The sequence below is a fragment of the Bidens hawaiensis genome, unplaced genomic scaffold, assembly GCF_021521415.1.
Source record: "Bidens hawaiensis isolate Kalapana, Puna unplaced genomic scaffold, B.hawaiensis_p1.1 tig00002338_1, whole genome shotgun sequence".
NCBI classification, from domain to species: Eukaryota; Viridiplantae; Streptophyta; class Magnoliopsida; order Asterales; family Asteraceae; genus Bidens; species Bidens hawaiensis.
The window spans coordinates 1,057,954-1,085,080 of NW_027491126.1; the positions used below are offsets into that span (position 1 = coordinate 1,057,954).

The 27,127-nt window shown below is 33.9% G+C and overlaps 2 protein-coding genes and 1 pseudogene across 2 annotated transcripts; 1 reads left to right on the forward strand and 2 right to left on the reverse strand.

Annotated features, from left to right (window-relative positions):
- Positions 1–219: 219 nt before the first annotated feature.
- LOC143618668 (uncharacterized) lies at positions 220–2,460 on the forward strand. Its single transcript, XM_077090782.1, has 4 exons — positions 220–494; positions 893–1,869; positions 1,903–2,171; positions 2,371–2,460. The coding sequence occupies exons 1-4, from the start codon at positions 283–285 to the stop codon at positions 2,458–2,460; spliced, it is 1,548 nt and encodes a 515-aa protein (XP_076946897.1). The 5' UTR covers positions 220–282.
- A 12,294-nt stretch (positions 2,461–14,754) lies between these two features.
- Positions 14,755–15,336, reverse strand: LOC143618670 (uncharacterized). Its single transcript, XM_077090783.1, has one exon. It carries the CDS (start codon positions 15,334–15,336, stop codon positions 14,755–14,757), a length of 582 nt encoding a protein of 193 aa, XP_076946898.1.
- Positions 15,337–21,822: 6,486 nt separating this feature from the next.
- Positions 21,823–24,654, reverse strand: LOC143618671 (putative late blight resistance protein homolog R1B-12; annotated as a pseudogene).
- Between the last annotated feature and the right edge of the window lie 2,473 nt (positions 24,655–27,127).

The following is a 27,127-nucleotide window of genomic DNA, read 5'->3' on the forward strand; positions in this document are numbered from 1 at the left end:
GAGCTGCGAGCTTTTTGAACAGCCTTACTGCAACTTTCTTTTATTAGTTTTTTAACATATTTGGGCCATTTTTGATTTGGGCTGTGGACCCTTCTGGACTTTAGAATTTTTTGGGCCCCTCTAGTATTTGGGCCCTGTGTGGCTGCCTAGCCTGCACAGGCCCAAATCCGGCCTTTGCTTATTATTATATGCAACAAAACAATCTTTTGTAGCACCTTTTTGTGTTAGGAGGATTGGGACCGGATTGACGTGTAGGTTTTTTTTTATCGGCTGGGTTTGAGGATGTTCAAGGACACAAAGATTGATTATGGATTCAAGGTTGTACTTATCGGTGACTCGGCTGTTGACAAATCTCAGCTAGTTTCCCGTTTCGTGAAAAAGGAATTTACTTTAAATTCGAAAGCTACGGTTGGGGTTGAATTTCAGACAAAAGTTGTGGTCATTGATCAGAAGTTTGTGAAAGCCCAGATTTGGGATACTGCTGGTCAAGAGAGGTATGCTTAAATCTTTTGATGATTTCTACCCATCTTGGAACCATGTGATTTTAAGGTGAATTGGATGTTAATATGCCAAAATATAGCTTATTATCACTTATTGTTTAATAATATTTTGTACTGAAAATTTGACCAATAGCATTTAACGATGCAACTGAAAGTAAAGAGAGTACAATCGGTTACATTAGAATCAGGAACAGGTTGAACCTTGTATAACTGTTTCAGATCTGAAATTCAAGTCAAACAGCTATCTATGGTGTTCAACAACACAAAGATTTCTCATTACACACTGCATGCATTAGTAATGCAACAAACATAGAAATTATATTTGTTTTATTATATATAAACTTATATAGCTACATGTTATTAATGATGTTATCTAACTTTCTGTGTGTCAGATACCGAGCAGTGACAAGTGCATTTTGTCAAGGAGCAGTTGGTGCGATGTTGGTATATGATATGACTAAACGATTGACGTTCGACCATATGACGAGGTGGCTAGAAGAACTCAGGCGATATGCAGATGAAAACATTGTCATCATGCTAATTGGAAACAAATGTGACTTGACAAGCCTAAGAGCAGTACCAGTTGAAGATGCCCAAGATTTTGTAAAAAGAGAAAATCTATGCTTCATGGAGACATCAGCACTCGAGTCCACAAATGTCGAAAGCATGTTTCTTATGGCTTTGACAGAAATATATAGGAAAGAACGACTCAAACTACCTGCTGCAAACAAAAAAGAAGCTGATCAAGCCGCCAAGTCTCAATCTCACCAATCCCTACAACAATCACCCAAAACCAAACCCACAACCCTATCACCAACCCTCAAAGATGCCTTATCAAAGATTGACCAAACCATCCTAAATCCTGATCCCATATCTTCCAAACCATCCTCTAAGAACACACCACCTCTAGTGATCACTGATCCTGTGTTTAAACAGATTGTTGCTCTGGAAGCAGAGAACAAGAAACGAAACGATCAGATGCTAAAGATGTTTGAGCTTATTACAGCTCAGAATGACATTATCAAGGAACTTCGGCAGAAAGAAAATGAACATCTATTACTGACAAAGCAATCTACTGAAACCCAAAGAAGATTAGCTCTTAATGCCTCACAAATTGTGGACATTCAAATGAAGCTTAGTCAGTTAAAGCAAACTGAAGATCAGGTGACAAAAGATAAAGCAACTCATAAGTCAGAATATGATGCTTTGAAGAAAACAGTTGAAGGTTACAAGGCCGAGCTTGATACAGTCAAAGATCAACTGACCGTTGTACAGAAAGATCTTGAGAAAGACAAGAAGTACCTTCAGTTGAAAAAGATCTTCGGTGATGACGATGAGGAGGGGGTGGCTACTGATAAGGGAGTTGATGGTGATGATGACGATGATAACGATGATGATGTAGAGGATGCAGAGGACGAGGAAGACAATTATGATGAGTCGGGTGAAGGGGGTGAAGGTAAAGGTAATGCGGGTGAAGGCAATCCGACATGTTCTGGTGGTGAAGATTCACAACAGTTGAAAGACACTGAAGAACCACATAACAAAGATCCAGTTGATGCTGCCTATGAAGCTATGATGTCTCCACTATCGTATCTTTCAGGTACAGGCACTACCAGGGTGGCTCGTGGACAGCGAAAACAAGTTAGGACTTTAGGCCAACACTTAATTAAGGTCTCCAAATACAAAAATAACATTATATATAGATATATTATAAAGGGTAAAGTAAACTCGAAGTAATGTATTAGTGTGGTGGCAGGTTTGGCTGTTACTAAAGTATAGGTTATGAATTCAAAACTTATAATAAGCAGTAAAATTAAGAAAATTCATAACAATTGTCATGAAATGGCCACAAAATCTTGTTCTGATTTAGGCCTCCACATTCGTTGAATTTGTGTCAGTTTGGAGATCCGACTTCACCAAGGCGAAGATCCAAGCTAAACTAAGAGAAATCGTGATGTAGAGAGAAAGAAGGAGATTTCATTAATCAAGTGCAATATAGAAAGAGATGTAATGATGTGTATGTTGCGAGCAAGGCCAACCAGCTAACAAGTCTTGATACCCGCCCGCAATAACATATTCATTAATGTTGTTATTTATCTGATAAGATTACTCCACAATAGGATTCATGGATAGAAATTCTGTCCTAGGAAATTTTTGTAACAGTAGTTCGTTAGTTCCTTAACATCACGTAAGAACTAGAAATGCTAAACCAAAGTTTGTAACTTCATTAATATGTATTTTAACTAGGGGTGTTCACGGTTCGGTTCGAAACCGCGAAACCGCCCAAACCGGTTATTGGTTTGGTTTCACGGTTGGTTTTCTTTCTTAACTTTTGGTCGGTTGGTTTGAAAATTTATAGACCGTGCCGAACGGTTTGGTTTATGGTTTGTATCGAAAACCAACCGTATAAAATCGGACCAGACCGGACCATATAATTAATTTTATTTAATTTTTAAATAATATATATGTGTGTATACAAATTTATTGCTAGACATATTTAAATAAAAAATGTTAAGTGCATATATACATTAATTATATATGCACGGTAAGTAAATAATTGGGCTTAGCCCAAATACGAAATACACAGAACTTGGTCAACCTAATTTTTAAATGAAAACTCAAAGTTGGTGTTTAATATTGTAACTAGACGGGTGCCCGTACTATGCATCGGGGAATATGGACCTTGATAATTACATTATAGATTTACGGGTGTTCGTCGTTTCGTTTGTAATTGTGAAACCATTTATTGGTATAGGTAGATTCATAGTTATTATTTAAAATCATTTTAATATTGAAGTATAAACGAAACGGAACCTAACCATTGTTAATGGTTTGATTTAGTTGGGTAATTTTCAAAGGTTTAGTTTCAATTTTCGGTGACCAAAAACCATTAATAATAGCTTGGCTCATGGTTTAATTTAAGACCATTAAAACCGGACGACAAACGACTATATATAAAATTTTATTTTTTTAACTGAAAAAAACTATAACAATATCATATACTCAAATTAAAGAGAATTAAATGCTCGTTTTTATGGTGAAATTTTAAAAAATAATAACGTATGAAAATGTTATAAATGTTTAAATATCGTGGGGGTATTTGGGTTGGAAATGTAATTATGAAGAGTAGATAGTTAAAAGATAAATGACCAAAGTTATAACTATTTTTATATTTGCAAAATATTATTAAAGTTAAGGGGACAATCTTATAACTATTTTGGAGAAAAATGAAACATACGTGAGATTTAATGTTAGAATGACCACTTTGCCCACATTTTGAGGTAGTTGTATGTGCTTGAAAATTTGTAAATCCCTTAAAATCCACCGTCTTAATTTGCTCATCTTTCCCTCATTATATATAGTATAGATATAGATAACTGTTAGTTATTGATTACTATGATACATCAAACAATATTTTGGGCATTTTGTATAAAAGTCCAACATGTTCAAACCGTGAAACCAAATGTGACATTCGTCAAAATCGGCCCCCGTTTGTATTCGTTTATGATCCGTTTATCATGTAAATCGACCCGTTTTGTAAACCGAAACTTATGATATAATCAAAATGATGGTTTTTATGTTACAGTATTGTTTTACACTTGTTGGGTCTTGAAAACATCCTTTACGGGCCTTAAAACGCGTTAAAATCACTTAAAACGAACTTCGGGGGCCAAACTGTCATTTTTGAAACTTTGTAAAGTATCACTAGCAATGTTTTAAAAACCGGTATTTTACATGTACTGGATTGGGCTAACTAATTGTACAACCGGTTGAACCAGGTTATACCGAGAAGTACAACTGGTTGAATAGTTTACCTTATAATTTCCTATAAATGTAACTTCAATTTAAAAATAACTCAAAAGTAAATGATTCCATAACAAAAAAAGTAATCCAAAAGTTAATTCGTATTAGAAAAATAATGCAACAATACTCACTTTTATAAAAATAGTCCTAAAGTTTACACGTTTGAGTGTTAATTGTTAGGTTAAAAGTAATTTTGAAAAAATATGGGCCGCACATATCAAAAAATTCTTGGACTTAAAACCGGATTGTCGGTAAAAACCGATATTTTACAAAAACCGTCGGCATTATGTTCTAGAAAACCGGCCAAAAATACCGGACTCAAAATACCGGCATGCTGTGCGAAATCTGGTTTAACCGGTTCAACCGGACGGTTTAAACCGGTTTTTAAAACTGATCACTAGACCAAAATGTTTCTTATGTTTCCTTATGTCTCCTTGTTGGTTTTATTGTCCAACGAATCCGAGTTTTAACCCTTAAATCACTTGTTTAACCAAATTTAACTCTTCCTATAAATACAAGGCCATCTCTAACATAAATCCTTGCTCATAAACTCTTTCCTCACTCAAATTCAAGAATCATTCAAGGTTATATTCATGTTTATGCCGGGTTTGACTTTCAAAGTCAAACTTATGTAGTTTTTACATTTTAACTAACTTACTAACTCTTCTTAATACTTGAAGTATATGGCACAACATATATATAATATACACCCCTTGTTACCTTTGGTGGTTACTTTTCCGGCCGGTTGGTTAAGTTTCGGGCCTCATAAGGCAAGGCTACATGGAGGACTTTCGTGGTCCTTGTTATATATTTTCCGCATCTAACCATCTAACTTTATTCTTGCTTACTAACTTCTATTCATTTTAGTTTGTTTGTCATATTTACAAGTTCCATGGTTAAGGGATCTAAGAGTCTAGCCTCGGTTTAACCGTAAATAGCTACAGACCGTAAACCGAACTTTCGTTTAAAGACTTTATTTTTAACTTTTTGGTTGTAAAATTTAAGTTTCATCGTTTATAAATTATTATACAAGTTCTTTAATATTTGGGCATGTGGAAACCATCTATGAACTTATTATGAGATGGAAACCGAACCAAACCGAACTAAACCGATTTTCACTCGCTTAAGACACACAAGTGTGTTTTTAGCTATCAAGACTTGTATATTTATTTAAAAATACTTTACAAACTGATTTTAAATATTTTATTAAAGTACTTTGAATGTTGAATCCAACTTAATCTTATAACAAAGTTTGGACCGACAAAACCGAACACTCGCTTAACGTGCGTTGTTAGTTCTAAAACAATAGATATTAATCAGATATTAATATATGGTGAGATTAATTTTTACTTTAATAAGATGTTATAATCAGTTTAAAGGTTATCAAGGTTTGTTGAGACCAATACCCATTAATTCGGGTTAAATACATGAGAAGCCTTCATTTATAAATAAAATAATCTGATGGCTTGAGAAAATGTGAAGAGCAATTAAAAGACTTTTAAATGTTTCGTTTCAATGAGAAAATGTTTCGTCTTTGAAAGAAACAATTGTGTTATCCAATAAAAACTTGCATTAGGTCTAATACAACTCCACCTAATACAGCTCTTTTTATAAAATAAATGTTCTCTTAGAGAAAATTTTTTGTAGTGCATAAATTAATACTTTACAAAAATTGTTATGTATCTTAATTAATATATAATACTTCATGTAATTGTTGTCAAATATGCATTCTTCGTGTAATTATTAAAAATTAAAGGTTTTCATTTCTTTTTATTTCCACCTACATACATTAAAGACACTCTAGAGCATAATTGTTTTTGTGTTTCCTTCAATTTTTTTCAACTTATATCCATAAAAATGACTTGGGAACGCAACGTACACGTGCGTTCACACCTGCCAAGGGCTTGATTAATTGATTTAAATGCAAAGAGCGAAGGCTGCTTATGTAAACATTTTTTAGTGTGGGCCTAAAATTTTTAGGGCTTGGGTCCTGACAAATAGATTATCTTTTAACAAATTTCGGCCGTCAGGGGTGGTTATAGAAAACTATGGATTAGGGTTACATATCTTTCTATTTAAATGAATCTAACTATGTTTTCAGCCGCACCCTTGCTTCTTTATCCCATCTACATATCGCTTTGAAAAAATGGCATCTTATTCAGTAGCGATGTAAGTACTTTTAATTTTGTTTGATCGAATATGGTTCAAAATCTTCCTTTACATATTTCAAAATCATTGTTTGTTTTCAAAAGTATTGATTGCGAATATTTTTAGTTTTGGTATTCTTATGAACATATATCCATAGATTTTGTTTGTGTCAATGTAACATATTCAGATCAGTTTGAAATAGGAAGAGAACCTTATTGATTACATTTTTTTTGAGCATTTTAAGAATTTTATCTTTGCTATATTCACGTTCTATCATAGATCTGTAAAGAAATAAAAACTATTTAAAACGGATTTTTTGGGGTTCCTTATTTGACGTGTTTAAAGTAGTGAGGATATTACATCTCTTACTTGTTTGTCCATTTCAAATATTAGGTTTGGTGTTAGTTATTCAGATTTGGCTAATCAATCAGGAGAAAAATATAACATGTTGATTGTTTATAGCGCTTCGAGGATTACCGATTCAAAGAGGTAAATTCTAAAGCCATTCTGTTCAAGTTGTTCACTAGTAATGGGTCACGGGCCAACAAATTAATGGGTCATGTCTATTATATGTAAATGTGTGTGATTCGGTGTGGTTTTGGGTTAAAACTGATCGAAAACCAAAGTTCTGGTTTTTGTTTTTTCAAACCGTTTGATTTCAGTTTTTTCTGTTTTGGGTTTACAGTTTTCGTATTCAACTGGGTTTTGGATTCGGTTTTTTTGGTTTTGCTAATCGGGCTAGTAATATTCAGACCAATGAATTTTGACCCATGATATTTTTAAAATTGGGCCTAACTTTTTTTTAAATAAAAAAATTATGAATTTATAGAATATTGTACCTTTTGATTTAGAATATTAATAGTTAATAAAATATACTTACTTTAAAACTGATTTAATCTTATACAAATCAACCTAAAATAACCGATCAATGTTAAAAATAACACAAATATGCAAGTTTATTAAAAATAAACGATTCAATGAAAAGTAATTCACCAAATCGGTTTTTGGTTTGGTTCGGTTTTCTCAAAATACTAAACCGAATCAAGACCGATATTTCAATTTTCACTTAAAGTTAAACCTGAACAATCGGTTTCTAATTCAGTTTGTTTTTTCGGTTTCAAATCAGTTTTTTTTGTTTGCAGTTCATATGAAATGTGATGCCTTTTTCTTGTTGCATGTTTGCAGCTCATCTGAAATGTGTTTATAATCATTAACAGATATATAATGATGCCTCTTTCTTTTTGCAGGAAATGTTAAAGCTCGATTTCCTACCAATGTTACCACAATGAACCAGAGAAAAGGAAACAAAAGTAAAGGAAAGAGTATCAATTTTGCATTGTCTGAACCGGAAAGATTATTCGAAACTAAAACCCAACAACCTCATAATTTAAGTCGGGATATCATCTAAAGCTAAAATAAGTTCAAACATAAACAAAAAAAGACCTAGAAGATTCAAGCATCAACCGACCAACTCTAGCTTAACTATTTCCAGTATAATCTTTTTTCCACAAACAACAAGCTCCGGTCCAGTTTTTGTTTCACTTCCACCATCATCTCCAAACACCGCCTTCATTTTGTCTGTCTGCTTCAAGCATATCCCATCTTAAGGTTTTTCTTGTTTTACGTCCACATATCCTTCTGTTTTTAGCACCTATTTGATTTTATAAAAAAAAGTTAAATATTAGTCTTAAGTAAACATGTTTAGATTATGTTGTGGTTAGGGACTTACAAGAATCTGATAGAAAAACAGCGCGCTTTCTTTCTTGGTTTTCTGCTTCAAAATCTGGGATAAGTCATGGGTATATGTGTCCCCCCTTAAGCACAATATCTCTTTGAGATTGTCCCAAAGAAAGACGAGACAACTTTTCAAATGGCCATCGTCATATGCTACAGTTGTGGAGATGGTGTCTCTAAAACAACTTTTTTCTGAAGAATGTTCATGTGACGGAAGGCAATTTTGAAGAAATTAACAAATTCTCCCTATCTAGAAACGATATCCATCCATGGTTGCGGGCACTTGATTAATATCCGTGTTAGTGGACAAGCAACTAACTTAAAACACTTAGAGATACATAGATGTGCGTATATGAAATCCATTCATTTATCTGATTTTGATATTGGATCATTTGATTACATGGGTCGAGGAGTAGATTTAAATCTAGCTAATTTTCCAAATCTGGCAAACTCTTTTGTCAAGGGCATGCCTGGTCTTAATACAATACACTCAACCAGATATCATTAGGAGCTTTGTCTCTGCATGATTTTTCATTCCTTATATATCGTCCTCAGGTTTGCAGCTCATTTGAAATGTGTTTATAATCATTAATAGATATATAATGATGCCACTTTCTTGTTGCAAAAAATGTTAAGGCTCAATTTCCTACCAAATGCCAAGAAACAAATTCTGACAATCGGAACTCATGAAGATGAATGTTTACTAGAGTTCACTTCAATAGCTAAATCTTGTCCAAGTTTGGAGAGTCTTACATTTGAGGTATATATGTTAAGAACTTAATTTAATGGCATATAAACTATGCCAAAAATGGTCTCACTGAAATTGAAAAAATATTTTATTCTATTTTGCAGCTATTTTGTTTTACACCGATCAAAAGGAGGAGGAAAGTAATGCATGTTGCTACTTACCGTCATAAGCACCTCAAGCTTTTCCAAATATTGGGTATCATGGTCGTGTAAGCGACGTAAAATGTTGTCTCTGGGTGTCTAAATTGTACTCAATTATGTTGGAACTATTACTTGTTTTCACGCTTCCACAAACGCAACATAAGTTGTAACAATACTTTCTCGAAAATTAATGAGTAACAATAATTAGAGTTTATACATTAATAAATGATTGTTTCAGTATGACACCTATGACACCTGGCTAAATCTTGGTATGTTACACGTTTCGCGGTAAAACTCTGTTAATGTAAAATTGAGGGTGTGACATAAACATATAAGGAAATAAGCTTATCGAGCATGTTTATCTTATCACATATTAAGACAACAAAGTTGGTAAAGATGTTCATCACACGCAAACAAGCTAGTTGAATCATGGGACCCAAGCCATTGTGATGATGGGTTTTCCTTTTTCATCTACCTATTTAACCTCCTGGTATACCATATCTTCGACTTTATTACATACTAGCTTTTGAATCTGTGTGTTACACGAGATTTGTCAAGTGATAAAAATAATAAGGTCGTTATTTCAATTGTGATTCTCAAAATATTTATGAATTAATTTAATGTACGAAGTAAATTATGAATTATTATTATTTTCAGTTCACGATTTATGAAATGTATTTTTACCATATTTCACCCCGTGTACTACACATGATCGAAAATTTGAACTTAATGTAATTTCTCGTGTAACAATATTTAAAAGATAATAATTAATGTGTATAGACAATAATTTAGATCATAATGTCATTAAAGAATATAAATGCAAACCTATATATATATATATATATATATATATATATATTCTACCGTGCTGAAAAACAAACACCAACCTAATAATTGATTATATTTAGCATCAATTGTTTTTAAAGGTGATTATAAATGTAAAATTTACAAATTAAATCTTTAAACAATGAAGAGTTAACTGCCATTGTTTGTTTATTTATTTTTTTGTTAACAAGAGTGAATTGGTTCGTTTATTTTTGCTAAAAAAATGGCTCGGTTCGTTTATTTTTGTCAAAAAAAGTGGTTCGGTTTGTTTGCATTTTCAAGTAGTTCAATTCGTTTATTTTTGTTAAAAAGGTAGTTCAGTAAGTTTATGTTTTTGTTAAAAGTGGTTCGGTTCGTCTCTTTTTGTTAAAAAAAATGATTCGGTTTGTGTTTTTATTAAAGTAGTTTGGCTCATTTATATTTGACCAAATGGTTAAGTAAATGAGAGAAACAAAAACTATTTCATCCCTAATGGAAAAAAAAACAAAAAGTACTAAAATATCATGATTTCGGAAACGTCAGGTGTTTATTTGCATGAAATTTAAAAAAGGTGCTAAAGTTGCATAGTTGGTCAAACCCCGGGTATGAAAAGGCACTTAACTCAATGATGAATAAAATTCACACTATGTTATAACCCTATTAACAAAATGATTTTGACTCATGACCCATGGATACCTAGAATGAATGAGAAGAGATATTAGAAATTAAAACAAATGTAGGGTTGACACCTAAGCTTCAACATTTTCTTTTATTATTATTGTAAGATTGTAACTTATGGTTTTTCTCATAAAACTTGCTTAGGTCAAACAACAACAATTTAAATTTTGAAACAACTTTCTTTTTAACTTCCAAAGCAGGTGGCTTAATTACATTTTTTAGTATATCCTTACACTCATGGTTGTATATATATATAGGAAGGATCTTTTGAGAACTTGATGAGTTGTAAAAACTTTAAGAACTCAATATGGACCACACAATCAATTAAATGGGTATTGAATATGCGGCTGAAAATAAATCTGATTAAAAAAATTAATCTGGAGAAAGAATACAGATTTTTGATTATTACACAAGTTTAAATGTTAGTTACACATGTGTAATAAGTCGATTCGATGTGTAACAAAATACTGTAATTTTTTTTACGTTACTTACACTTACGTATTACATGTGTGTAAAAAATTGTTATGTTGAGTTCTTTCGAGTTCTTAAAACTCAAAGTGGTTCTCAAAAGAAATCAATCATATATATATATATATAGGTATTGGATCATTTCAGAAGTGTTTTTACAGCGAGAAGTGAATGTGTAACTCCATTAATCCCTAATTTCACTTCCTTTCTTATGTGTAGGTGTGTTGTGTAGGTGCATATGTATGTGTGTAGGTACGTATGTTTGTATATGTGTATGTATGTTTGTATGTGTGTAGGTACATAGGTTTGTATATATATATATATATATATATATATATATATATATATAGGTATTGGATCATTTCAGAAGTTTTTTTTACAGCGAGAAGTGAAGGTGTAACTCCATTAATCTTTAATTTCACTCAATTTCTTATGTGTAGGTGTGTTGTTTATGGTCAGGCAAAAGTCGTGTATATTATTATATTATTTGTCTATTTTTAGTTTAAATATTATGTGAACTTTGGTACTTCAAGCGTGTTTATGTGTTTCAGGATATTTGACATTAAGGACGCTTATCGGGATGAATTACGGGCTTGAATTGAAAATGTAGAAGACTCATAATGATTGGCAAGCTTTCCGATGCAAAATAAATGAAGAAAATTCTGTCAGACATCCTTAGCGCGGCGCTAAGGAAGTTTAGAGATACTCTAAAGACTCACATCAGGAAAGTAGACTTTAGAGACGCGCTAAAGTCTCACCCCTTGGACTTTAGAGACGCTCTAAAGTCCTCCAGACGGGAAATTAAAACCTAACTCTATTATATTGAGTTTTCAGCCCCCATTCGACCTATCTTTCATTCCTTCAACCAAAGACAAGCCCTAGGACGATTTTGCATCATCCCGAAGCCTCCGGTTCGTTCGTTTATCGCATGCTTTCATCCTCTCATCAGATAAGCGAATCTTTCGTGATGCCGATGTCAGGCTAAAACCACTGTATTCACTTTAGGCTTGGGTTTTGTGTAAACTAACTTTGATCAGATTCTATGTTTTGAATGAGTAGGAACTTGATTGATTGTTTTTACTCTTGTTTTACATTATGAATTGATTATTTAAACAGTCTATGATTTTGATTATCAAACTTTGCATCACTTATCTGGTTGTGTTCATCACATGTAGGGTTAGCTTTTATGTCATTGAACCAGTAATCGTTAGTCATTGCTTAAAATTGGTTTTCATACATTAAACTGGTAATTGGGTAAACCCGAGTTCAGTTGTGTTAACAATTCGGTTAGGGTATCGTTTTTCCTCACAACCCAACTGTTAGGTTTAGTAATTACTGCGCAATTAATCTTAAAGAATCTGTGATTAGTCGGTTATCACTTTACCTGAACCTGAAGTGAATCTTTCTCTCATAATTGTTTACAAACTTTTCCAAGTAATCCTGTGTTATTATAATCATCTTTACAAACTGCTTGACATCGACTGTCCGTCTAGAATAATAATTAATAATAATGAACTTTACTTACACTTTCCACGGATTCCCTGTGGAGACGACCTTACTTACCCGTACTAGTTATTGGTATTTAAGCATCATAAATACTTGTTTTTTATTAGAGCACGACATCTACATCAGTTATGTAGGTGCGTATGTACGTGTGCAGGTGTGTGTATACGTGTGTAGGTACGTATGTGTACGTATGTTTGTATGTGTGTAGGTACGTAGGTTTCAATGTGGCTCGGTACATTTGTATGTGTATAGGTAGGTTTGAATGTGTGTTAAGACATAAATACAACCAACCTACATACATACATATAGGTAACATCATAAGCAAGGGAATGAAAAATTAGGGATTAATGGAGTTACACATTCACTTCTCGCACTTCTCTCTGTAATATCACTTCTCGCAAGATCCATCCCCTATATATATATATATATATATATATATATATATATATATATATATATATATATATATAACGACCAACCAAAACTGTTATATAAACAAAATATCGATACAAGCAAGACGCTCGTACCGACTTAAGTACAAATAACTACCTAGCTTTAAACAACAATAAGCCCACCGCAACAAAACAACACAACCCAACCACCCATTACCACTCGAAGTTAAAAGCCCGCCACTTCTCCTATGTAAGACTCGTTTTCTTCCCCTGGTTCTTTACCCACAAGAAGCTAACTTGTATAAAGTTGGAGTTAGGTATCTCAAAAATTCCCCAGTTCTTTATCTATCTATACTATATATAAAGCTAAAGTTAGAAAAGTCTTAATTTTTTTAAGATGTATCAAACTTATTGATTTAGGTATTACCTTTATCGCATATAATAAAGAAGTTAAGAGTGCATTAATTAAGGTCTTTTTATCCATACCATACGTAATTACAATTACAATTACAATTGTTACCCCACAAATATATTCAGCTTTTGCAAATATTAATAAAAATTGCCCTTCCACCCCCCTTAAGTTTTCTAATATATTCCACTATTTTGTTTTTCTTTTATATCTTGTAATATATTAAGTTTTTATAAATTTCGAACAAAAAACAAGACATGGAGTATAAGGTAGAAGTCATTATTACATCAATGTACAAGTATTTTAAGCAATTATATCTTTTGTTTTTCCCCCTTAAACAGTTTAAGGTGGTTTCTCGTGGTTCCGTATTTCCCTCCAATGTGGCTCCCAACACCACCGGTGATCAATTAAATAAAACAACCTTCCGCTACAAATCACACATTTCATCAAATTAATGTGTAAATCTCTCTTTTGATTTCTCCCCATCAAATCCTTTATCTACGGGTGGAGGAAAAAGAACCATAGGCGGTGCCGATTGACGGAGATGAATCACGTTAAATCTTCGCAAACTCTATTGAACGAACATCACATCAGGTTTCTCTGCTCAGTTTTGGTTTTTGTTTTTTGCTTGACTGATCATCTTTGTTTTGTTCAGTTTATTCCACTTAAGCATGTTTGTTCTTTGATTTCATCAGGTTATGGAACAAATGATTTATAGCTATGACAAAATAACAGGACCAAAAATCTTGACGACCCTTAGATCTTACTTTGATTAAGCAAATGTCCAACAAAAAATCAAAGAGTGGAGGGAGGTACGTTTAGTAAAAATAGAGCGGACGGAGGTGCATTTAGTAACACCATTTTTTAACAAAGTTTGGAATTATCGCTAATACCCGAGTGAGTCTTACATGAAATGGGATGTCAACCATTCATATTGATCCAGACATTCCAAACCTAACTCACTCAACAATACCATCAAGAAGAATATCCACCACTATGAGAAAAATATCTTAAGTCTTAACCATTATTCCATATCATTGAACCAAAATAGGTGATTAACCTGTATATAAGTGGCATATAAAATGTGTTGTGATAGAAGAGAACCATGACCGATTATTCAAGAGAGAAAAAAGTTTATACATATATAAATGATATCAATATATCAAACTTGCAAGGGTCAAAATAAAACATATTTTCTATAGATCTTCTAATGATAAAGTGATAAACACAAGAATTCAAAAACTACAAACAACTCCCTCTACTATAATCCTCTCAAAATTCCATCTTGAAGTTAAAAAAGTTTTAATAGACCCACTACCCATATATATTTAACAATGCACCCTTTATATTAACTATGCCACCACAACCCCTTAGTAAGCAAGAGAAATAATCCTATAGTGTGATCAACACAAGACCTTTTGATTCACACACTTCTAGCCATCATTTCTTGAAATCTTCTGTATGATTCTTGTTTCTCCAATCTGAATTTCTCATGACAATTTGCTATAAACTTATCAGCCAGACGGTCAATCTCATTCATCTCATCAACTGTAATCTGAGAACCAATTTGCCCATTATTATCACCCGTTTTCTTTTCTTCGAGCCATTGGAGGTACCCAGCGAGTTGAGGCTGTGGTGCCATTTCATCCACAAATGAACTCCATATAGTTGAATCATAGTAGACTTGACCATTATACGGTTCGGGTGAAGCCATTGGGACAACATGGGATGAACACCAATTGTAGTGAAACCTAAATGAACCAAAATAAAGCTTATTCTTGTTTTTATTCCTTTTCAAGATCAAGGGTTGCAAGAAGTGGACATTGTTGATACGGATTGCTTTGAGAAGCTCAACGATTACTGACTTGGCCTTAGTGACAGCCCGAGCAATCCGGAAGGCATGGGTGAATATAAAGTTGTGGATTAGAGTCTTGAATTTCATGGAAGTGGCTGAGGAAGAAGATATAGGTGGAGAAGGAAAATGTGAAGGTGGTGAAGTTGCCATATTGATTTTTTATTGGGGTGTGTATTTCGGGCCTTTGTTTGAAATGGTATTTAATGGGGAACATGATGTTACAAAATACTTGGCCCTCATTAATATCTTGCTAAAAAGTGATTCATCGTGGATCTTGGTTCTGATTTCTATGGTAAAAAAGAAAGGTAATAATATGATTTTTGGTCTTTATATCTGATAATGATGATATCAGAAAAAAAAATAAACAAATAAAAATAAATACAAAGTTAAGAGTAAAAAATATTACATAGAAACCTTAAATGCATGTTTCTAAGCATTTCATATTAAGTTGTTTACTTTATTGATTACAGATTATATAAGGTAAAATATTATTTAGTAATGAGTCTTAAATTCTAAAGAATAAAGTGGATCAACATTTTCATCACTTATTTTCACATGCTTGTTTTTTTTTTGGTAACGACCGACTAAGTAACGACATGATACTCTGTACGCGCCTCTCCATTGACTAAAGGTAGCCTGAGCCGGCCACGAGTCCGGACGGACAGAGCCCCTAACGGTCCACCTATTGAGGCTAGGGATTCCCCGGATAAAACCTGACACCCACGCCCGGCAAACGACACGACAACGATGATCCGGTAAAACCGGATTAGATCATGACTCAAACCCTAGCAAGCCAGGTCATCCCTCATATTTGTTATTTTAAAAGCACAAATTTTACATTAATTTATAAAATAATTCATCAAATTAAATATCAATTCAAGTAGTTTATGTGTGTGTAGGTAATTTAAATAAAAGAGGCAACCACTTTGCAGATTTTGAAGTTTGAAGTGTCCCCTTCTTTTTCTTTTACATCTCTTGATGGTATGTAGGGCCACAAGACCCGACCCGACAAGACCAATTAACATCTGCTCCCATGTCTTTCTTTCTTGGATCAAAGCCATGCATCAAAAGTTGAACCTAAGGGAAATGAACTTGTGTACCATTAAAAAAAACTCGACTAACCAATATCGGATCCAAGAAATGATGAAAGAAAGTAAAGATTCACAAATTGATTATATCTTTTCCATTGAGAGGCAAACATTTTGTAATTTATCACTTTATGTTAAATTATTTGAACGTCTTTACAAAAAGATTTTCAATTTAAAAGAGTTGTATTTACGTCGAAATATATTAGCTACAAATTGTGAATGGAGAGAATTTAGAAAGAATAAGGAATTAATCCACAATCATAGTTGGCCCTTCTCATTCATAAAGAGGCTGTTTAAGTACAATCAATACAATGACTAATTTCACCTACAACCCTAACACTATGCTGTTATTACAATTAACCCCCTCTATTTTTTAATACCTAACAAAATAGAAGGTAGACTGATAAGAAGTTGCCTCTAGGCCTTTTAAATTAAATGAAAGCATATATACTTAAGAGAAACACTAAAGACCAGTTGAACAACATCTATTGTTTCTAAACCCATCAAACAAATATTATATAAAGAAAACAACAAAAGATATCACCTTTTGTGACACCGACATATGAACATTTATCTATATATATATATATAATACATAACCCATTCAAATTTAGTTCTTGGTTTTATAAACTTTTCTATTAGAATTAAGTTCGTAGTTTTAAACTTCATTAAAATCTCATAACATACGGTACATAGAAAGTAGTTTTCTGTTATATGAAGAATTCGATCAAAGAAAAAAATTATATATTTTGTGTTCTAAGTACTCAAATGGTATATAAGATATAAAAGATATCTCTAATATGCCCCTCAAGGTGATTCGTAGCAAAGCATATGGGATTTGGGACGGAGTGTATCAAATCGAATGTGTGAGAACCTTGGCAAAGATGTTAGCAACCTAAGCAACAATCATATCATATCGAACTCTTAAGATTCTATGCAGGTATTAATTCTCATATGAAATATAAGTTAATTTGTGTTTCGGATGATGATGAAAGACAAGATTGACCGGCAAATATGTAGACTAATATGTCATACCAGATGGACTTATGAGAGGATTAGGTAACCCATGAACCACAAAAAGTGATTAACAAACGAAATAAGCTTTTGACCTTGTTATATGATTTTGCTGCTTCATACACCTTATCGACACTAGCTACTTGCATAACAATAAATTTCTTTTACCGCTATTACAATTTAGTTCCCAACTTAACTTCTTATTTTATAATAAGTTAATAACTACTTTGATTAAAAATGATGCTTCTATTATTTATTAAGTCGTCAATTAATTTAAAGCCTATGTTCCAATAGAGAATTTATAAATTCGCTTAGGCTTTACTTTTTGAAAAATTGTAGACCCACACCCGCTTGAATTTTTTGAAATGATATTCTGAATTCTGAGGCAACAATCAACATGGTAAAATAGTCAAAATCACAATAAAAAATAGAAAATTAAATTGAAAAAAGAAAAGGAATTTGATTAGTCTGCAAGTCGACGAGGTAAATATGGCCGATTCCCCATAACTAGGGTTGTAAGCGGATCGAATCGAACAAGACAAAACCTTGTTTGTATTCGCCCGTTAAGCTTTTGTCAGACAACCGGACATTTCACAGACACTCTACCGAACGAAAATTCGTGTATGTGTCCGTTCATTAAAGAATTGAGTTTGTCTGTGTCCGTATGTGTACGTTCATTAGTATTGTAAACGGACGTTTACAAACACTAATGGACAACCAAACACTAACGGACACTAATTGACACACAAAAACCAATGAACACTAATGAAAGTTAATGGATAAACAAACATAAATATATCAAAATACTTAACATAAACACTTCAAATCCCGGATCGATAATCAAACACGAATAAACGAATAACTCTCGTTTATATTAATTAGAAAATCTAACTCAAAAAACTGATTACAAACTGTCAAACCCTAACTCGGTTACATCTCGTGTGTGCCTCTTGGATGAACCCTAACTCGGTTGCACCTCACACCACACTTTCTCTAATGTCTAACCATAAAATGTTTATATAGGACTAACCTAACTTGTTATCAAAGACATTACCAATTATAATTACAATACAATTAGGAAACATAACCACTATGACCTACTTGTTAATATTGGTCCCTCAAGTTCACCGACTTGTGACTTAGAGTCTGAAATTACTTTCAACAACACTAGCATACATTATACCATATGATATTCAAAAATACTTAACACTTAACATAGTAACCAAACACACAATCAAAACAAAATAATGCTTTGGAGTTCAAAAATCCACAAACTTTTAGTATTTCACGAGAAACAAGCTTCAAATTCTTCATTCTTCAAGGAATTTAAATATACAGAACACTATAAAAAGGGCGTTATCGGACGGACGTTACCGGACATTCACAAACACTGTTGAACGAACGTGGGCTTTATCCGTGTTCATCCGTTAAGCTTACCGAACAATATGTTTTTGTTCGTGTTCGGTTCGTTTATTAAACGAGCGTACATAAACTAACTTCCAACTGAACAAACGACCGGACGTCCGCTTCGTTTATAGCCCTAGTAACAACCACCTAATTATGTTTTCTCTAATTAAAAAGTTAATAATAATATATATTTTTGACATCATCAGTCTCGAGTAATCTATAACTATATATATATTTTTTTAATAGTAGTTGTTTTATATATAGAAAAACTGGTTTTTGAACCTGTGTATTACACGGGATTTATCAGATGATAAAAATAAATAAGGTCCTTATTTCAATTGAAATACTTATGAATTAATTTAATGTACAAAGTAAAACTTATGAATTATATTTTTTTTTCAGTTCACAACTTATGAAATGTATCTTTTTCATATTTCACCCCGTGTACTACACATGATTGAAAATATGAACTACTTAATTTCTCGTGTTATAATATTTAAAAGATAATAGTTAATGTGTATAGACAATAATCTAGATCATAATGTCATTAAACAATACAAATGCATACATAAAAATATATATTTTCTACAATGCAGAAAAACAACCACCAACCTAAAGGGTAAGTAAATGAGAGAGAAAAAACTATTTTATCCCTAATGGAAAGAAACAAATTTTTTTTTACAAAAAAAAAATACTAAAATAGCATGATTTTGGAAACGTTAGGTGTTTATTCGTATGAAATTTTTTTAAAAAAAGTACTAAAGTTGCATAGTTGGTCAAACCCCGGGTATGAAAAGACATTTAACTCAATGATGAATAAAATCCACACTATGTTATAACCCAATTGACAAAATGATTTTGACTCATGATCCATGGTAATTTTGAATGAATGAGATGAGAGATTAGGAATTAGGATAAATATAAGCTTGACACATAAGATTCAACATTTTCTTTTATTAATATTGTAAGATTATCGTTTTTATTAAAGTTGTTTTTAGAAGTAAAGTAGTTATTATATATAGCATGTCCTTTCTAATGTGGTATAGTGTTAGGAAGTCTGGGTTTCTTAATAGAGAACCAGGTTCAATCTCCACAGAAAACACTTTTATTTTGCATTGGTGGCTCAATGAAAGAAGGCTGAGATCTTTGTGATCTCTTGTTCAATTCTAAGGGCGTCTGAGTTTTACAACTAGTGGGTCTTCAGGCCCCAGGCATATGAGTTTTCCCTGAAACTGAAGACAACTTCGAGACGCTTAAGGGCTCCCTATGGTTGGGTTGGGCCAGTTGATGATGGTCTTTTGCAATTGAGTCATTCCGTATAAAACACATAAGCAATTTTCTGCTTGTTGTTCGTTAAAAAAAATATATTACTAGAATAATTATCTACATGTGTGATGATATGTTTTGTATGTTAGCAAGGATCAACACGTAATGCAAATCAATTTTACCTCTCCAATCATTGCTAGTTTGTTCATTTCCACATTTTATTATTATTATTATTATTATTATTATTATTATTATTATTATTATTATTATTATTATTATATATCAAGTTATCCTCCACACGATAAGTTAGTAAAATATAAATTACCCGCTTAGAATTGAACTTAAATCATGTGTGATAGTATTATAACTGTCTAATGTGTAATGAAATAACCATATTATTTTGCTAGAGGTTTTTACATGACCATATTACTTGATGTATAATATATATTATGTTATGCTCAGTTGTACTTGTCAGATGTATGCTAAGCATAGATTATACGTCATCATGTTTATGCAAATTGAGTTTCATAATTTCCATGATACCTTGTTTTGTTTCTATGGTAAACAATATTAAGGGGTGACACAAAGACGATTCATGTGAAACAGATAGCTAGTTAGAAACCAAGAAAAATAATGAGTGTGGTCTGGAAATAGGATGCATAGGTGTTAACGTGCGGAACAGTCTGGACCAAAAAGTTACGGATAAGACACCTAGACCGATTTTCAGATAAAGACATAGTATATGGCTTGGACTCCCTAACAAACCGGGGACCCCAAAATAACTAACTACAATAGCGACTGCTTCAGAAGGTTACCACAGACGTGGTCATGGGAATCGAAAGAGTAAAACAAGTCATTTGTCAACTAAGATGACGTAAGCCAAAACGTACACTCTGAAATTGTACCCTTTTGTTATTCCCGTACTTAATTAATCTTCATAATTGATTCTCAAATCGGATGATGGTCATAGATAGACTCCTCTCTCTATGACGAAACTCTCAGAAATGCCGTTACAGTTTAGAAGATATAAACTTGCTAATCAGTTTCATTACATGACCATGACACACACATCTATGAGGAGTTAACTAGGTTAAATAAAAGAAGTCCTGAAGTGTATATATCAGTTTAAAGATACCGGTTTACTAACAGTTTTGAGACTATATTTATTTTCACAATGGAGTGTTAACATGCTAACAACTGCATGTAATGTGTAAGACTAATTACCATTAATACCTTGTATTTCAAATTGATCTTTATCAAGCCGAGGACTGTTTTTAAAAAATTAAAGATAAATCAATAGAAACTAAATGAATTTGAAAGGGTGATTGCCATAAAACCAACCAAATTACCTTCATGGTCGTGTTGAAGTGAACATTATATACGTGCATGTCACGCAACCTTTCAAATCTCGGACTTCATGAACTTATGTGTCTTAAACGTGATGAAGTTTAATTTTATGAACGTTGCTACTTTTTTTTTGAACGGCTAAACAAGGAGAAACACTTTATAAAAAAAAGCATATATGAATATGATTTGTAAAGCAAAAGGAAGATTTATAATGAACTTTTTTGTATTAGACAAAAGCAAAAGGAAGACTTATAACCTATAGATGGCCTTAGTTAAAACTACAAGGAACAACATTGAAGTTTTCTACGAGAGATTACCTTTCCAAATAATAAAAACTTCATAAAAATTCAAAAATCTGGAAATGAAAACTGTATTGATGTCACTGTTTTGAATCTTTTGGTTCAGTTTAATAAGAAATATGTCTGTTGAAAACAAACGAATCTAAAAAACATAAAAAAGATAAAAACAGCAGCATACAAGTAAATCCTAAATTGGGTTGAATGGAAAAGAAAAATCATCTGACATCAATCTTTAGGTCGTAGTTTCCCAAATCATGTTGCTCTTCTTGAATTCTTCTAACAGACTCGCCAAAAGAGTGACTGCACTCCTTGATTTGAATAAGCTCAGCTGCTCAAGCGTTGGTGCGTCCCTAATTTCAAAAGGAACTTCTTCAAGACGGTAGCAGTTGAAAATATCCAAGTGTCTGAGACATGGGAAGCTTGTACCATAGGCTTCCCATAGTTTGATATTTAACCTTTCAAGTCTCAAAAATTTTAATTGTCAAAACTCTTGTTTATCAGTGTTCCACCGGCTTCCCTCAAAGGCATGGTGTCTTAGTTTTAGAGCCTCAAGATTAGGTAACGACTGAATGATTGACATGTCACTCCACGGTAGACGACAGTCACCTAGTGTAAGTGTCTTCAATGTTGTTGGGAATGTAATGTAATTTGAGAGTTGTCTGCTTTTATTTCCACGCAGAGGATAAATCCACAAACTAAGCGTTTCAAGGTAGGTGAGAGCTTTAAAGTCATTCTCCTCATCTGAGTAAGTTGTACATGTAAGTTCCTTAATGCGGGGAAAACACTTTTAAAAACTATGCACACCATGTCCCAACTCCACATCTGAAATAGTTTGCAAATTCATTGGTTTTTCAACAGGAGGAAACTTAAAGGTCACTTTCCATCTCCACAAATACCTTAGATTTATCAAATTTGATATGTTATTGGGCAAACACGTACTTTTACTTACATATAAATGAGGGTTTGAAGGCTCCATAAATTGCATATTAAAGATGGGAAATCTTGTGATGAATTCCAAATTGCAAGATACCTCAAGTGAACTAGCAATTCCATGCCTTTGGGAAAGTCCCTCAATTCACACTTTTGCAGTTCTAACACCCTAAGTAGCACAAAGGAACACAAATACTTTGCAATGTCATCACTTAAAGATTTGCAATGATTAAGCCACAAAATCGTTCGAAGGTTTTGGGCGGATGGATGAGTTAAGTTTGGATCATAGATATTAATGAACATATGAACGGGCTTATATATTGGTGGTGTGATAACATAAGAAAATTGAGAGGACAATATTAGTTTTTCTGTTTGAATGATGAACCGCTCTTCGTTGGCTTTTTTCCGGCATAGCTCCCTAACAAGCAAGGGGGAAGCTTCATTGAGGCCCGGGGTGGCCCCGGCCCCCCCTGGTTTTTTGCGCAGTAGTGTAAATTTACCCGTTTTCGGCCGAAAATTTTTATATGTAGTGTAAGTTTCTTTTTCGGCCAAAAATTTGAGCCCGGCCCCCCCTCATTTGTGAAATTTTGTATAAAGTTTGAGCCCCCCCCCCCCCCCCCGGTGCCTCAGTCCAAGCTTCGCCACTGCTAACAAGATCATGCACTTTACAGGTTGTAACAACTCCATTAGACCTCCTGTCTACTACAACTATAAGATTTCTATCAATTAAATCCATAAGGTAATCCTTTGCAATATCCTCCAAGCTTCTATTTCCATCTTCTTGAATGAATCCCTCAGCAACCCATAACCATAACAGCCTTGGCACTTGAAATTTGTAGTCTTCTGGGAAGCCCCAAGATAAAGAAAGGACTCTCTCAAGTGAAGAGGAAGATGATTATAACTTAAAGCTAATGTTTCCATGCATCCATTATGGCCACCAACAATGTGTGAACCAGCCTTGTAAGCAACTTCCACCCACAACTCTTTATTCCATGGTTCTTTTGCTAGAACTCCTGCAATGACAACCACCGCAAGTGGTAATCCTTGGCAGTTTTCTACTATTTGCATACCAATTCAGGGTACACATTGCCATCAAACACCTTTTTGCTCAACAACTCCCAACTTTATTTTTTTGTTCAGATATGATGAACATCTGATTTTGCCTGTTTGGCTGTTTAGCGACTTCAGTGTGGCGACTAGTGAGCAGAATTTGATTTCCAGTGTTGTCATAGTTTCATGCTATCCCATGTTTCTATGTTCCAGATATCATCAATGGCAATCAAATATATCTTACCCATTAGGTTTTTGTGCACCATTTCATTAGGTCGATAGTCGCTAGCCTTTTCAAGGCCCGAATGTGAATTTGAATAAACGGCCATGCTTATTCCATAATCTGAATCAACACATCCCGCTTATTATATGTTTGAGAAACGGTGGTCTATACACGTACATGGAAATGATACTTAACAAAGCCATCATTGAATACTTTGGTCGCCAGTGTCGTCTTGCCTATTCCACCCATACCAACAATAGAGGCAACATTTAGCTTTTTCTGAACTTCCAGAAGTTTGTCTCTTATAAGCTAAACATCACGATCAAACCCCACAAAAATTTCATCCAGTAATTTCTTCGATCCCAGGGAAGTTCTTGAGATGGGAATTGGATCAACATCATATCTGTTTACCGTTCTTTCAGTTCTTCGAGATGAATCTTTCTTCATGTTATCGATGCTCATACTCATGAATTCCACCTCTACTGACTTGAATAATCTCCTAACATCATCAAGATTTAGCGAAGGACGGAAGTCCTCAGGTGTAGGGACATGTCCGTTATTCCTGTTGTGAACACTGGATAGAAATAGATCAACGATATATTGTGCCTCTTCTGCTGCATATATGAATCTCGTTTTCAGATCATTAACCTCTTTGAGCTCATGCAGGCCTTGATGTTTGTCGATAAAAAGGGTTTGGATCATGGAGGCAAGCTCGTCATACAGAAGTTGGAATTGAGGTCTTTCACATATAATTAAGTATCTGGTTGTCAATGAATGGATTGTTGTTGCACTTAATGAGCTGTTGCAACTTCTCCATGAACATCTGGATACCCGCGTATGTCATTGTATTTCTTATAAACATTCAAAGAAGCATACATGGGTGGAAGAGAGGTGAAGGGCACCCCGAGGGGAGAAAAGGAGACCGAGTTTGTGATGCTAATACTTTATTATATTTTAGAACTTAAGAACTATTCAATACGTAAACAAAGTGCAAGTAGAATTTTAAATCATATCTTTTAGGCCATGTGTAGTGGAGGGACTACAATTGGGGGCGAATTGTGACACGTGGCGCCTAGTCCGCATGGAGTGGAAATTTGTTTTTGGGGTGTAATGGTGTAGGGGCTAGAAGTTAGGCCCACAGTGTGTTTTTTTATTATTTTCTTTTTATAATTAAACTAATTAAAAAAACCAATTTATTTAAATAATTAAATAAAAATGTATTAAAATTAAAAAATAAATAAAAAAATACTTAAACTAAAAAAAATACACAAATAATAAAAATAAATTATAATAAAAAAACACACCAAAATAAAAATACACATAAAAATTTCTATAAAAAAACTAATCTATTCGTCTTCGTCCTCGTACTCGTCTTCGTCCTCGTCTTCGTCCTCGTACTCGTCTTCGTCCTCCTCCTCAACGAGATGATTATCCCACACGTGTTGAACCAAATCCGCCTTCAGTTGGTTATGTATATCACTTGATGTGAGCTGGTGAATGTTATACGTTCGTTGTTCTTGGGTTGGTTCAGGGAACTGTTCTGGAACGCTTCCTGGTATATAGTGTTGACATATTGCTTTTTCCTCGTCTTCTAAAATCATATTATGCAATATGATACACGTATACATGGCATCGCTCATTTTTGCTTACGTCCATACACGACAAGGGTTTTTCACATAATGCCAACGTTTTTTTAGAACCCCGAAACACCTCTCGATATCCTTTCTCGTGGACTCTTGCTTCTTCTTAAAATAATCTCTTTTTTATTCGATAGGGTCTTGAAACGTCTTGACGCGAGTACTCTGGATATATCCCATCTCCCAAATAGTATCTGTGACGATAGAATGTATCGTTGGCATAAAACGGTAAGACCGGTATGCTACGGCTGATGTAATACTCTAACACGGGTGACGCGTTGATAACATTTATGTCGTTGTTGGACCCGACTGAGCCGAAGTAGGCTGACCAAATCCAGAGGTCGTGTGAAAAAATGGCTTGAAGACTAATCGTTGGCACTCCATGGTCACCACGAGTGTATTGACCTCGCCATGCGTTTGGACAGTTGGCCCACTCCCAATGCATGCAATCTATACTCCCGATCATGCCTGGAAAAGAATGTTTGCTTTCGTGTACATCATATATGCGAGTCAGGTCGTTTGAAGTAGGAATCCTCAGATAACGACGAGGGTATAATTGTATTATCCCTATACAAATAAATTATTAAACAATATTTATATTAAAAACAATAGTTAATACAAACAATTTAAATATTACCATCATCATCATCATCATCATCGTACTCAGTATATCCCACCAATAGCAATGCTATGGTAGGGTCTGAGGAGGGTAAGATGTAGACAGCCAATAACAATTTAAATATTACCGATGCAAAAATTCTCCAACGCATCTCTCGTTGTTTTCTCAGCCATCTTTAAATACTCTCCATTGATGTCGTGTTGCCGTATGCGAGGATGCGTAGAGCCGAAGTACACTTTTGGATGACGGAGAATCCTAAATATCCTCTTGCGTCGGGTTTCTGTTGAAAATACTCATACTCCCGCTCCATATCTCCAACGATGCGCAAATATAAACGCTTGGACATCCGAAAACGACGTCGAAACATAGCGTCATTAAATGTAGGTGTGTCGTCGAAGTAGTCCTTCATTAAACGAGCGTTCGCTTGCATACGATCCCGAAGGATGTATGACCGTCTACGTGATGCCGTAGGTGGAGCAGAGCCGGACACCATGTTATTGGCGACGACCCGAACCGCGTTCGTGACCTCTAAATGCTCTTCCGCCTCTTGTCGATGAATCTGATGAATTCTTCGACTCTTGTTGATTAATTGATCCCAAATCACGGCAGAGTTCGTGGAATCCGGGGAACTCATTGAGTTTGAAGAAGTATGAAAAAATAAAAATGATTGGTATTTTTATATTTGGGTTTGTGTATGATAGGGTGAAAATGGTTTAATTGGTTTGATATATATATTAAGTTTTTAAATTATTATTATTATTTTTTTATATTTAGCCGTTACCCAACGGTAATATTATTATTATTATTATTATATTGTTATTAATCTATCTCGCAGGCGACAAACTAACTCCGCCCCCGCCCCATTTCGCCCAAGCCCAGAAGGGCGGTGTTCCACCCTAATTTCGCCCAAATCTCGCCCACTTTCTCGCCCACTACGTTTGACCTTAGAAAGAATCATTCATATGTCATAAAATATATATTAAGTTCATGTACCCTAGCAAAGTCAATTTATTTACTTAATAATTTATTGTTCATTTTCATATTCATAAAATTTTATCAAC